Genomic DNA, 13,454 nt, shown 5'->3' with positions numbered 1-13,454 from the left:
AGCACACGGGCCTTCCACCTGGGGGGCCTGGAGGGCACAGCAGTGCCGTCCGGACACACCCATTCGCAGGCCACGCAGCCGGCGGCCCCAGCCTGGCGGAGCTGAGTGTGGCCAACGTGGGTGAGAGTCAGGAACCCCAGCAGAGTCCTGACCGAGCGGCCCTCCGCTGTGACCCTGGGGTGCTGAAGCAAGACCTTGGCCACAAGGAGGTAGCTCTTCTGCTGGGACTTTGCAGAGTGGGCCCAGCCCACTATGGGGGCACTGCAGGGGCTGGCACCGGGTTCTTTCAACATGAACAGCTTGCAGACAGGTGCGCGGGTGCCCCAAGGGGCATCATCTCCTTAGGACGGGGGGCTTCAGAGCAACCTTTGGGCCAACTCCCTTGGAGGAGGAAACAAGAAACAATAAAAACCACCTGCTATGAAGAATACAACTGAATCTTATTTCCTTTCACACTTATTAAAATTTAGATTCTTCGTTCAGCCAGCAATATGATGGCCCCCTGCATACAACAATAACAGTGACGGCCGCAGTGCTCACAGCTAACACTGGATAAAGGACAGACTTTCGTACTTAGGCTAGTAGGGGAAGACAAATGACCAGCCAGTAGGAGCAGCCATCCCTGAAAAGTCCTCTGGCAGAGTATACAGCAGAGGTTAGAATATACCTACAGCTAACATTTCTCCTTTTAGCCGACAGTGTAACCAACCCCCGGGGCAGTGCCCTGGTCAGCCTGCTCCACTGCCTCTGCAGGTGGACACTGCTCTGGCGGGGGAGGCTCACCTCAGTGGTTCCAGGGTTGGCCCCTCCAGCCTTGGGCTTGACTGGTGGCATTGGGGGCACGGAGGTTGGCTTGATCACCTGGGAGGAAGTAGACACAGTGACTGGATGACACCTACCTGTCCCGAACTGGGCACAGCACTGTCTTCCCAGGGGCTCGGCTCTGCTCCAGACCGGCCCGCAGGCTTCTCTGCTGAGCTCTCTACAGAGAAGTCCCACCCAACACCCTCCCTCCACCAAGGCCAGAATGAAACCCAAACCAGTGGGACATGGCTGCCCTCTCCCCAAGACTCCTAGACCACTCCAACTTTACCAATAAAAAGCTTTTAAAACTGCCGGAATGTGGGTCTTGGAAGTTCAAAACCAAGAATTAACAACTAAAATTGGCATTTTTTTTTTCATTTTAGCTTTCCCAGGGTGACAGGGGGTGGGACTCGGGATGGAGGTGGACAGCTGACCAGGCCTGGCCCAGCCATGCTCAGCCCTGGCCACACACCCTAGCACTTAGGAGGCCTGGGTGGGGCCCAGCATTTGTAGTTTTCTCTAACCCAGAAGGACCTTGGTGAGCAGCTGGTCCCTCACAGCCTCTGCTTGCCTATCTCCACTTTCTGGGCCAGAAATCTCTGCCTACCCTGGCCCCCATCTGGCTGGTCAAAACCCCTCCTTAGACCGTCTTTGTAACTTTCTGTAAGTCTAAAATTAGTTCTAAATAAGATGTTTAAAAAGAAAGCAATAGAGAATATCTATTAAGCAAGCACCATAGTGAAGGCTGTTATAGGGAGATCCATGTGTGTCAGTTAAAAAATTAATAGAACCCTGGCCAGTGTGCTAAGTGGTTAGAGCATTGCCCCCCCCCCCCCCACACACACACACACAAGGGTCACAGGTTCAAATCCTAGCCCCGGTCGGGGAGCATGGGGGAGGTAACCAATAGATGTGTCTCTCTCACATCGATGTTTCTCTCTCTCTCTCTCTCTCTCACCCTCCCTCCCTCCCTTCCACTCTCTCTAAAAATCCCTCTGGTGAAGGTTAACAACAACAAAAAGGTTATACGAATTGCATCTCTCAAAGTACCTCCAAGATATCAAGGCCACAGGGAGAAACCTGTGTGAGTCAGCATCCTGGGTAATAGACAGACAGGTGGACAACAGGACACCTGGTGGGTGGAGCCTGTCCCAGGAGCGGGTGGTGACTGGTGGAGAAAGCCTGGCTGTTCCTGCCACCCCCACTTTGTCAGAAGCCCAGGCTGGTATTGGCCCAGGGCCAAGGTGGGTGGTGAGCAGGCCCCAGCAATAAGGAGCCCACCATAGCCAGACCTCTGAGATCTGCCCGAGACTCGGGGGTAAGCCTAAAGGTGGTGAGGCCGGCAGGGGGCACTCCAGAGGAGAGCACCCCACACTCTCCTGTGGGGTTTGGGGTGTCGGGAGGCTGGGGGTCTGGCCAGAGGGGAAGGGAACAAGCATAGCAAGGGAGTCTACTAGGGGCCGAGTGGCCAGGTCCTCTCACCTGTCTGGGCTTCTGCTCCGGGAGGGGCTTGGTGGGAGGAGCAGGTCTGAGCTGGAGGGAGGAACCGTCAGGAGCCCAGGCCCCCAGGTTAATGTCCTCACTGGGCCCAGGTGATCAGCCTTCTGAAAGTGGGGTGGCTGCACCCTGGGGTCCCAGCCTCCCAAATCCAGCCCTTGGACCCCCACCTCCTGGGACCCCATTTTCGCCACCTACACTGCCTGGTTGGGGGCCCCACCACCACTCACCTGGGCTGGGGACTGCTGGGTGTACATGGGAACTGGGAAGGGTGGGCTGGACATGGTGGCCGGAGGCTGCAGGGAATAGGACCGTGAGCCTGGGTCTCCCCTCGCCGTCACCCAGCCCCCCAGCCCCCGAGCCCCCCAGCTCAGGACCTGAGGTTTCTGCCCCTCCCAGAGGGAGAATAAAGCTCCAGGTGTGTGTATGGCGGCTCTGCCCCACCACCAGCAGGGCCCACAGCCCGAATGTGACCTGCACGTTCCCTTTGCTCAACCGTGTGAACGCTCTGAGGTGCTGGGTTGCAGCAGAGGGAGACTGGCCCTCAAAACTGTCCTCAGGCCCTGCAGCAGCCTCGAACCTGATTCAAGGTCAATGGCCGATTCTGTCATCAGCCGTGTGGGTCCTCAGACCTCCCATCCTCAAGCCTCCTTCCTGCCTCCCAACAGGGTGACATGGCTGCTGCACTCAGGCCCTGGTGGAGCGCCCTGGCCCAGGGATTAGGTGGCCTGGGGAGCGGCTGGTGCTTACAGCAGGGGGTGGCCGTGTAGGGGTCACTGCAGAAGCTGTGGGCCCGGGGAGCGGGCCGGAGTGGTTGGCATACATGGGAGTAACCGGCTCTGGGGAGTGCGTGGTGGGGGCCGGAGCCATGCCCTTCTCTGGCCCGAAGCCCCTCTTTTGGAACAGGGGGTTGGAGAGCCCCATGGCGGTCTTGGGTGCCACGTTCCTGCCAAGAAAGTAAGATGAGTCGGTGCATCCTGGCCTCAGGGTCCAATCCAGGGATGTGGGGTCCCCTGAGCATGAGGTCCCCTGGCCTGGCCAGGGTACCTCGCAGCTGCCTCCGTACCTGCCACCCCCCACATGGTGCACCAGCCACAGCCACACGAAAAGGAGAGGCAGCCTCGTGTGCGTTTTCCTGCGACTGGCACGGGGTCCAGGTCCCGACAGGGTGGGCGGCTGTTGAGTGGGTGGTGTGGGCAGTTCTCTGAGCCCATGCTATCCCCAAAGTGCCAACACCTACCAGGGTCAGGTGTGCGTGGGGGTCCGGGACCATCTCTCTGGGCTTACCATATCCCCAACCTGTCACCAAAACTTGTCACCTGTTCCCACCCACGACAGGCCCTGGGGGACCCGCTGTGGGTTCTCTTCTTCCTCCAGCAGCAGCGGGGCTGTTTCCCAACAGCGAGGAGGGGATGTGCTTGTTGCGCAGGGACATTGTGCAACTCTCACCTCCCTCGGATGTGGCTCCCAGCCTTGCGGTAGACGACCACGCCCAACACGGTGAGTGCCAGGGTCACCAGGAGCACCACAGGCACCAGTACGCTCATCATGAGGCTCCCGGATGCTGTGGGGAACATGAGACCAGGTGTCCGTGGGGCAGTGGGGTTGAGAGGACAGACAGGGGCCCTTCTGGGGCCCCTTCTTGACCGGAGCCCTGGCCTCTCTCCTGCAGCCACATGCCCATCAGAAGACCCTTCTCCTGCGGGGCCGAGGTGGGGTTACTGGCTCTGGGCCCTACCCTAGACCCGTGAGGTCAGGATGCCCGGGCCTGCAAGTCGACTCTTTAACAATGCACCAATGGTGTGGGGGCACGCAGCTTCCTTCTCACTGCCCAAGTGGTCCCGCTGCCCCATCGGGCTGTGTGGGTGTGGAGGCCCAGGGGGCCGTCGGGCTCTTACCTACGCGCAACTCGGCCAGCAGCTCTGTGCAGTGGGGTGGGGCCCAGCCCGGTTGGCAGTGACACTGGCCCTTGTGGTTGCACACCTGGGGGACAGCCAGGCGTCAGGAATGGGCCCCGGACCCTGCCTGTGCTACATCGCCCAGTGCCCACCCAGGAGTCACCAGGCCCAGCTTAGGCCTGTGAGGGCTCTGCCATGACTGACGGGGACAGGCTGGGCTTGTCCATGGACCTGGCTCCTACGTCCAGGTGTCCTTGGCTGTCATACACGCTGACGGCAGCAGCCCCAGCCTATGTGTCCACAGGCGCCACCACCGCCAGGACTGAGGGTCACGGGGCCCACAGATCCTCGCCAGCTCCAGGCCTCTGCCCTCTGTCCACCCAGGCTCGCCCTGAGCGTGGCCTACAGTCTCCTTCACCCCAAAGGCCCACGCACCCCATGGCCATTGCACTGGGCGGAGCAGTTTCTGGACCGGTAAACGTGGAAGTCCTGGCACAGTCCTTTCCAACACACCTGGAAGGCGGCGGGGGGGGGGGGGGGGTGTCTCATTAGGCAGTCGGTCTCAACCCCTGACCCCACTCTCCCCCAGCGCGGAAGCCCACCCGGAACCTGCAGGTGAGCTTCAAGGGGCAGACCCCGGCCACCACAGACAGGCAGGCCTTGTCTGCAGCCCTTCTGCTGGCAGGCGGACCACAGGGCACAGAGGACTGCCCTCCCCCCCCTCAGGGCCTCTGGGGGGACTTGCAGATGGAAAGGTCTTCACACCGCGGCAGCCAGAACGGCTCTTCTGGCGCCACCCGTGCGCTAAGTTCCTACTGAGAACAGAGGGTCTGTCCATACGCACAGCCCCCCGTCGCCACCACCTCGCTTTGGACCACCTGAGCGTGCATGCGGGACACAGGTTGGGGACATGGAGTCCAGGGGCCTGACCGCCTCAGGGGGCACATCCAGGCTTGTGTCTGGTCACTCACCCTCTCGTCGCCACACTTGGTGCCTTCGAGCACCCGCTCAAACCCAGAGCCACCGTCCAGGTTAAGAGCCTGGCAAACGGCTGAGCTGTAGGTGAAGGTGCAGGAGGCCCGCTCTGGAGGCTTCTGCCCACCTTCACAGAACAGGGTCTCGCACCCGGCCCTGTGAACAGAGAGATTTGCGTGGTCTCCTGTTCCGTGCATGCTGACGTGCTCAGTGGGGACCTAGGGGGCTGCCAGGAAACGAGGCCCAGGACCCTTGGACGGGCTGTGGGGTTCACTGATGGGGCATCCACCCACCTCCCCCAGGGACAGGGTGGTCAGGCCTGATGGTCCTGGAAGGCAGGGTGGGCCACACAGACCCCTGACTCAGGCCCCTCCTCCTTTGCGTAGAGAACTTTCTTGGGAGACCCCACCTGTGGGGACATCCCTGGAGCCAGGGGTGTGGAGCTTGGCTGGATGCTCACCTCTCGGCACCAAGGCGGGCATTGCTCTGGCAGCCTGGTAGGACACTGAAGGAGTAGCATGTCTCCCGGGCAGTCTGTGTGCCTGCAGGCCAGGAGCAGGTGAGTCCCCCAGCATGGGGCCCGAAGCCACCCCCAGGACTGTGGGTCACCTGCCGCCCGCCTCACCTGGCCCCCACAAGTCCTGGCACCTCTGGGCCCGCGTGGGGCAGGCCCCGTTGTAGCAGTAGCCCCCTGGGCACGGCGTGCCATTCTCCTGGAAGGTATCCTCTGGGCAAGAGGGCCGCTGGCCATCACAGTACTCCTCCAGGTCACAGGCGTCCTTGCCGGGGCGGCACAGCTTGCCGGCCGGCTTCACCTGGCCCAGCAGAGTGAAGCTCACCATGGGAACGGCAGGCCCCAGGCTGCTCTCATCACCACCATCCCCGGGGCCCCTTCCCACCCGCTGACTTTGGGGCACAGCCGGGCGGGGTCAGGAAGGGCCTGTGCTCACCCTGCACTCATGGCAGCAGGCACCATGGGCACACTCGGCCCCCTCGACCAGCTGGCAGGTGGTGGTGTTGCAGCAGCGGTCCCGACAGTCCTGGGGGACGGACAGGGCAATGCCGAGGGTCTGAGTGCCAGGCTCCAGTGGCCCCAGGGCCCACCTCCCTCCAGGACCCACCATCAGGGTGGGGGCCTTCCCACGGATCCCCTGTAGGTGGATGTGGGCGTCAGAAGGCAGGCGTGTGTTCTGACTGTGGGCATGCAGGGCACCAGGCGGGTCAGGAAGGACGCCCTAAGCTGTGGGACTGAGACCCGGGGCTGGTGCAGGGCAGAGGGTGGCAGTGCCAGGCCCTGTACCTGGGGGTAGCCGCAGTCACATTGCTCCCCTTGCTCCACAAACCCGTTCCCGCACACGGGGTCGCCCACTAGGCGGTCGGGGTCCGGAGCGTTTGTGATGCAGGTTATACGGGGCTTCTCCACGAACGTCTCCAGGTCATCCTGGCTGCACTGGCTGAACAGGGTGGGGAACGTGGAGCTGCGGGGAGAGGTGTCTCTCAGGGGAGGGGGCGTGGGCAGGCCACCTGCACCTCAGGACAGCCTGCTCTGCAGGGACCCTCAGTCAGGACTGCGGTGGGCCTCACCCGATGCTGCCGGCCATGACGCAGCCGCCCCTGGTGCGTGACTCGGGGCAGTAGCAGCCCTGGACGTTCTCATCGTGGTCCATGCCCAGGTTGTGACCCATCTCGTGGGCCAGGGTGCACGCCACGCCGATGGGGTTCGGGCTGTGGTCCTGCAGCGAGAGGCTATGCTGGATGGGGCCCACTTGGCCCAGTCACCTTCCTGCCGGCCCTGCTGCCCCAAGCAAGGCTGGCATCACTTCCTGCCAACACTTCTTAAAACATAAAAGCAACGCCCAGTGGCTCCGCTGGCTGGAGCATTATCCCGTACACTGAAGGGCTGTGGGTTTGATTCCCAGTCAGGGCACACACCCCGGCTTTGGGTTCGATCCTCAGTCGGGGTGCTTGGGATCAATGTGTCTCGCGCTCCCTTCCTCCCTCTCTAACTATTAATAAAAACCATATCCTGGGTGAGGATTTAGAAAAACACAAGCCATCAATGCACCCTCCTGAAGAGGCAGCCGGTCAGGTGTTCACGGGGACAGACTGCCGTCCAGCAGGTGGACCTGAGCCCTGAGGTCTCCCCCGCGCGCATTCCAGCTCAAGTCCCAGGCCTGGCTCCCCATCCCACCCCGCTGGACCCCTCCGCACCTGGTTCACAGCCCCTGAGTTCTGGGAGCACATGGCAGACACCTTGGCCAGTCCCACAGTGGCCCCGGCGAAGTCGATATCGCTGCAAGCAAGAGAGGTATCTGCAGGTGGACTCCCCTGAGTGGCCCCCACGATCCCACAGCCCTTTGCTGGCGGTGGCTGTTCTCACTGCCCGTCGCCTGCTGCCCACTCACGTGATGAGCTGGACGTTGTCATGAGGGTGCCGCCCCACCAGGTTCTGTGCCCGCCAGGCCAGGAAGTTGTCCAGCGTGGCGCCGGCGTCGGAGCTGACCTGGATCTTGTCCCTGTGGTTCCAGATATCCAGGCCCACCAGGACCACGCGGAACTTGAGTTCCTGATAAAGCTGCAGGAAGACAGGATTCCGCGGGTCAGGGACCAGTTGCCTCCTCACCAGCTCTGCCACCCACACCTCCCTCCAGGTGCCTCCTCCTCTTTGACAACCAGGGTTCTGTCAGCCTGGGTGACGTCCAGAATGGCCTGTGTTGCTTGGGGTCCTGGAAGCCTCTGCTGGGGGAGGACCCCCTGGGAACCCCCCCCCCCAGGGTAGAAACAGACGGCACCTTGTCCACGTGGTTCACCACCTCCAGCACCCGCCTGCGCACAGCTTCTCTGCTCCCCAGCTTCTGGAACTGATGACACAGACCCTCAGTCAGCAGCCCATGGACGGCTCGCCCCCTCCTGCACACCCCCTGCCCATGGCACCTCTCTGCTGTCCGTGACCACGTACAGCTCCACAAAGCGGGTCTTTCGGGATAGTGGCCGGTTCTGCAAAACAGCAATGAGAAGCTGGTCAGCGGCCCCAGCCATAGGCCCCCTGACCTCGGCCCAGTCTTCACACAGACCACGTCCAGGGCCCCCTGCTCAGTGTTGGGGGACCTGTCTAGGAGGTGCCAGCGCAGACTAAGGAGCCGATTCCGCAGCTGATAGGCAGTCAGGCCCACTGGCCATCGGGATGGCAGGCAGCACCCTCATTCACTGAATACACGGGAGTCTGGGAGACTCGTAGGCCCAAGTGGCAGGGTTGAAGCTGGGCAGGGCCTCCTCACCCGGGGCCTGAAGGCTGCCAAGGTCCGGGGGCCCAGCATGCTCTCCAGGGTGGTGTTGCTGACCCCGCAGGTCCCCCCCTTCTGCTGCAGGTGCTGTGCCTTGTAGAGCGCGTGCTGCCCCTCTTCCCCGCTTCCATCCAGAGGCTCAATCAGGTGCACAGCCGAGCCTGCCTGAAAGAAGCCCCTGTGGGCAGAGGGGAGCAGGGGCTCGAGTCAGTGCCCCGCCCCCTGCGTGCTGCCCAGTGAGGGACAGAGGCCTGGAAGGACAGGAGGCCCCCACTCGGCCCTGGGACATGCAGACGGACAGTGTCCAGGGCCCAGTGGGAGCCTTGCAGGTGGGGAACCTGTCGTTGTAAATAGAGCCCAGACACCCAGTGCAGAAAGGTGTCCCCAAGTCTGGCCTGTCTGTTCTCAGCTTCAGTTCACTTCTCGGGAAGCGGGGAGTGTGCTGGGGCCCTGACATTCTGACCCACTTCGCCCAGGTCTGGAGCACCCACCTGAGGCCATCACAGGTGCTGAGGCTGGCAGCGGAGAGAGGGTGCCCTTCCACGTGGCCCTGGTAGAAGCAGTGGTCCTGCGGGAGGCGGGCATGAGGGCTCTGCAGGACTCACTCCCAGAGCCCCCAGCCACCTTGGGGAGGGCCACCAGGCCGTACCTGCCTCTGCAGCTGCTCGGTCACCTGGGAGCCATTGGCAGCCGTGTAGGTCTCCGTGTAGCCCGAGCCCACCAGGTCCCTAGAAGAGAACCACTGTAGCTCACTGGGCCCCAGCTGCCAGGGAGCTGGATGCCCAGGACACAGGTGTGCTGGGGGCAGGCCTGGGCCGCTGCTCACCTGTTCTTCCGAAGGTGCAGGGTGAAGGTGTTCCCTGGGGCACCAAGGACATAACTCACACTCTCTGGGTACAGGCCCTGAGCCAGGAAAACAAGAGGGTTCTAAGGTGAGGGGCCTTGCCTCAGGCGGTGCCCGTCTCAAACCTGGGGTGGAGCTCAGCTGACAGGGATGCAGCCCAAGGCCAGGGATGCAGCCCCAAACCAGTGGTTCTCAACCTGTGGGTCGCGACCATCGGAAAACACATATAGCATAGCAGATATTTACATTACGATCCATAACAGTAGCAACATTACAGTTATGAAGTAGCAACGAAAATAATTTTATGGTTGGGGGTCACCACAACATGAGGCACTGTATTAAAGGGTCGCGGCATTAGGAAGGTTGAGGACCCTAGGGGTCGCTCAGCATCAGGCTAGGCCAGGCTGGGCTGTAATGCAGGGGTCCTGGCAGGCCTTGGGCCTCGGTTTCCCCATCTGTCCACACAAAGTCAATGACAATAATGCCTCTTCCCCAGGGAGCAAGGGGAGGGGAGATTGTAGCCCTACAGGCAGCAAAGGAGCTGTGGGTGGGATAGCCCCTCCAGCCCCTCCCCCCCTCCCCCGTACCCTCCCCTCAGGAGATGCAGTCCCTCCACCCCTTGTCAGGGACAGCATGCACCTTGCCCTCAGGGTGGAGTGAGGGTCCAGGGGGCTTAGTGTCCTTCCCAGACACCAAAGACAGGACAGGGCTACCCCCAATACACAGGCAGGCACATCCAATTCACACACACACACAATGCACACCCCACATGGGTTCCAGGAATGACCCCAGGCAGCTCTGGGTATCTCAGACCAGGCCAAAGCCCCTAGGAAAGGGTGTCTCTGCAACCACACAATGCAACAGGCTCTTGGGGAGCCAGCCACCCCTCTAGTCTGAGGAGGAATTTGACTTGTCACTGCTGAGTGAAACCGGGGAGTGGCCGGGGCAGCCCCTGGCCCTGCCCACAGGGAGAGGCAGGGAGCAGGAAGGTGAGGCCTTGAGGAGGACAGCCAAGTCAAACACCAAGGACGTCACTCACACTTTCTGGGTACAGGTCCTGAACCAAGCAAACAGGAAGGGTCCAGGATGCGGAGCCCAGGTGGGTCTGCCCCAAAGCCCTCAGCCCACCTGGCCCTCAGCCCCAAGGCTGGCCCCTCACAACCGGCTGGGACACACAGGAGCTATCATCTTCTAATTGGGCGCTGTGGGGCCAGAGAGGGACCCCCCACACCACCACCAGGCCATTGTCCGGCCAAGACTCACCACGCCGGAGGGCAGGGCTCTGCGGGCACGAGGACCTGGCAGGCGCTGGGGCCTCACCACCTCGTACTGCTCCACGTGGGGCAAGGGGGGACTGGGGGCAGCCACTGTGGAAGAGAAGGGTATCAGCAGGTGTGCAGGACACCCATCCTCCTGCCCTGGGAGGCCCCTTCCTAGGTGAGACAGTGTTGGGACCAGACTCGGATCTGGCATTAGGAAGACAACAGGACCCCAGCTTGGGGCCAGGCAGACCCTGTCCCGAGGCAGCCCCTCCAGGAGCCCACAACTAACAGAGTAATTGCGTCTAACAGGGGAGCTGACCGGCCTCCCTGGCACTAGAAGCTCCCACATAGCCAACAACAGGCAGCAGGGCAGGCTGAGTTGGGTGCTGGAGATCAGCCACCCAAGACCCTGTCCTCTCCCTTTTAAGGTATTAACAGGTGTCTTGTGACCATTATCTTGCAAACCTCCAGGCTCAAGAGGCCCTGGGGCGCCCAACTCAGTCCTGTGGCCCCAGCCACTCGCTTGGTTGCCTCCACGGTGGGGATGGGACACCACAGAATCCAGATAGGAGGTTCCCAAGCCGGTTGGGGACCAGAGCCAGCAGCCTGCTTGGTCCTCCCCAAGCAGGAGGGGGAAGAAGGTCCCCAGGTGGCTAGACATCCCCCCTCTCAGCTCCAGGTACTGCTCCTCAGTCCTCCCTTCCTTCCTGGGGTGGGGATCCGGGTAGGGATGGGCGATCACTGCTCTATCCCAGCCCCAGTTCCCACTAGGAGCCCAGGAATGACCCAGGCACGGGGTTCCCTCACTTCCCTTTTGAAGGTCAGTCTGTCCCCTCTCAGGGCCTCCCAGTGGGACCAGCACAGAGCACAGTGCGGGTACAGGCCAGGTGACCAGCCTCTGGCGGGGAGCAGCTCCCTCCCCCTGGTCAGAGCCCACATCCAGCACTCACCCTGCAGCCACCACACGCTGAGCAGCCAGACCCCGAGGTGGAGCATGGCCGAGGTGTGTATCGGAACTCGGGGGTCTAGAGCGCGGGTGGAGGTCTGGGATCACAGATGAGGATTCCGAGGTCTGGGATCCAGATGAGGGGAGGGTGGTGGAGTGTGGATGGGGATCCGGTGGCCTGGAGATCCGGGGGTCTGGGATCCAACAGCACAGATGGGGGACTCAGGAGCCAGCAGGCGCAAACAGGACGTGGGGATCCAGGGTCCAAAGTCAGCGGTGTGTGCAGGGATGTGACTCTGCTATTTATGGAACACGTCTGGTCCCAACACTGGCCCTGAGGCTCTCCTAGGGGGCCCGGCCCAGACCCGCCCTTACCCACTAGGACCCGCCCTCCGGATGCTGGGAGGGGCGGGGTCTGGGGCACCTTGGTGAGGGTGCCCCGCCCCTCCCTTTTATCCTTCCTGCACCATGCTCTTTGGTGTTCTTATGGCTACTGCTGGTCCCCTGGGGGCTCCTGGATGGTGCCCGCTGTCCAGCACATGGAAAAACTTCATAAATGTGGACTGAATTAAGGGAGAGAGAGGCAAACAGACTACTCTGAGCCCCTCCCTGCAAGGCTGGGCCCTGGTGGGGAAAGTGGCGTGTGAAAGGCTGTCTCGGGTGGGTGAGTCTGAAGGTGGGGGATACCCTGACTTCCTGGGGAACAGAAAGCTTCTACGGCAGCATGAAATCCACCCAGGCCCTGGTCCTACTCGAACGGGCTGCAGAGGCCTCACTGGGGAGGGGAGCACCGGGGTGCCATTCACTTCACCTTCACAGACCCTGTTCTGTGCAGAGGCCACTTCCGGGTGGGCTTGTCCATGGGGGTCGCCCAGCCCTGCTCTGGGGGGCCCCAAATAGCAGTGAAGGCAGCCTGCCCATGGGGACCTCCCCCTCGTTTCTGCCATCCCTGTCCTGCTGGATGGGGTCACCCCACTCTGGCCTGACACAGAGGCTGGGGGTCCAGGCCTCCTGCAGCTGAGCTAAGTGCATTTGTCCACAATCCCAGACATGCTCCCTGGGATGCTGGGGTGACAGCATGTCAGGGACTCGAGAGGTGGTGGTGTCCACAGGTGGTTCCAGACCAGAGGTTAAAGCTCAGGGGGCCATTATTTCCCCCGAGGGAATGGCATAAAAGGAAAAGGCAGAGGGGCTGACACAGACTTTGGGGGCATCTTGAACAGAAGTAACAGGGAAGCCCTGGCCACAGCAGCAGTGTGGGCACAGCAACCAGGCCTGGACCGAGTGGGCCCTGTGGAGGCCCGTGGGGAGTGTCCCTGAGCTCACTCATGGCTGTTATAGATGCCACGTGAACCGCAAGCCCCCCGCAGGTTTACTTCTGTTCCTTCGTCACATTTTCCAAGTTGTTTCACAGAGAAAGTTTAAAAGCAGTGTGTCCGCCACGACCATGAGGCTTTACAGTGAGCTGACCCGATGCCCTGTGCGCAGCTCACCGGCAGGCAGGGACTTCACAGTAGCAGCCAGGACCCATGCGGGCCCAGAGGCTCCTACCACACAGGAACCGCCACCCACCCACAGGACACATCTAACTGGTCCCCTCAACCACCTGCAGCCTGGAGGTGCAGGACAGGGACAGGGACAGGGCACCTGGGCTTCAGGGCCAGGCAGTAGGTCCCTCACCGAGAGCCAGGGGTTCCTCTGCTCAGTCCCCCAGTTGCGTGACACCACGACTGGCAACGGGGTTGGCAGATACGCTTGTTTACTCAGATCGCATCTGCACAACCTGCAGAAGAGGGAAACTTTCTGTGGCTTGCCCAGCCCTGCAGGGCAGCAGCCCAGGCCAAGAGCCACTCCTACCTGCACCCCAGGGGATCTTGTCTGTGTGCCCAGGCTGCTTCTAGTCTCATTCCTCCTCAGTTGCCAAGGAGGCCACCTGGAGCAGGT

At 61.8% G+C, this 13,454-nt stretch overlaps 1 protein-coding gene across 1 annotated transcript; it reads right to left on the bottom strand.

Annotated features, from left to right (window-relative positions):
• Positions 1-728: 728 nt before the first annotated feature.
• ADAM8 (ADAM metallopeptidase domain 8) lies at positions 729-11,560 on the bottom strand (the record flags this gene model as incomplete). The annotated part of the gene is given in 24 exon segments (XM_081104537.1): positions 729-755; positions 757-861; positions 2,287-2,337; positions 2,532-2,597; positions 3,052-3,247; positions 3,751-3,865; positions 4,200-4,284; positions 4,635-4,712; positions 5,171-5,330; positions 5,635-5,716; positions 5,800-5,989; positions 6,125-6,214; positions 6,475-6,652; positions 6,759-6,907; positions 7,386-7,467; positions 7,580-7,749; positions 7,967-8,035; positions 8,109-8,171; positions 8,453-8,636; positions 8,950-9,026; positions 9,108-9,186; positions 9,285-9,361; positions 10,566-10,669; positions 11,515-11,560. Coding segments are annotated over 24 exon segments (2,523 nt in total).
• Positions 11,561-13,454: the final 1,894 nt, after the last annotated feature.

Source organism: Myotis nattereri (genome assembly GCF_964212035.1).
Source record: "Myotis nattereri genome assembly, chromosome: 13".
Classification (NCBI taxonomy): Eukaryota; Metazoa; Chordata; class Mammalia; order Chiroptera; family Vespertilionidae; genus Myotis; species Myotis nattereri.
Note: the sequence above shows the minus strand (reverse complement) of the source record. Positions and strands in the feature narration are given on the sequence as shown.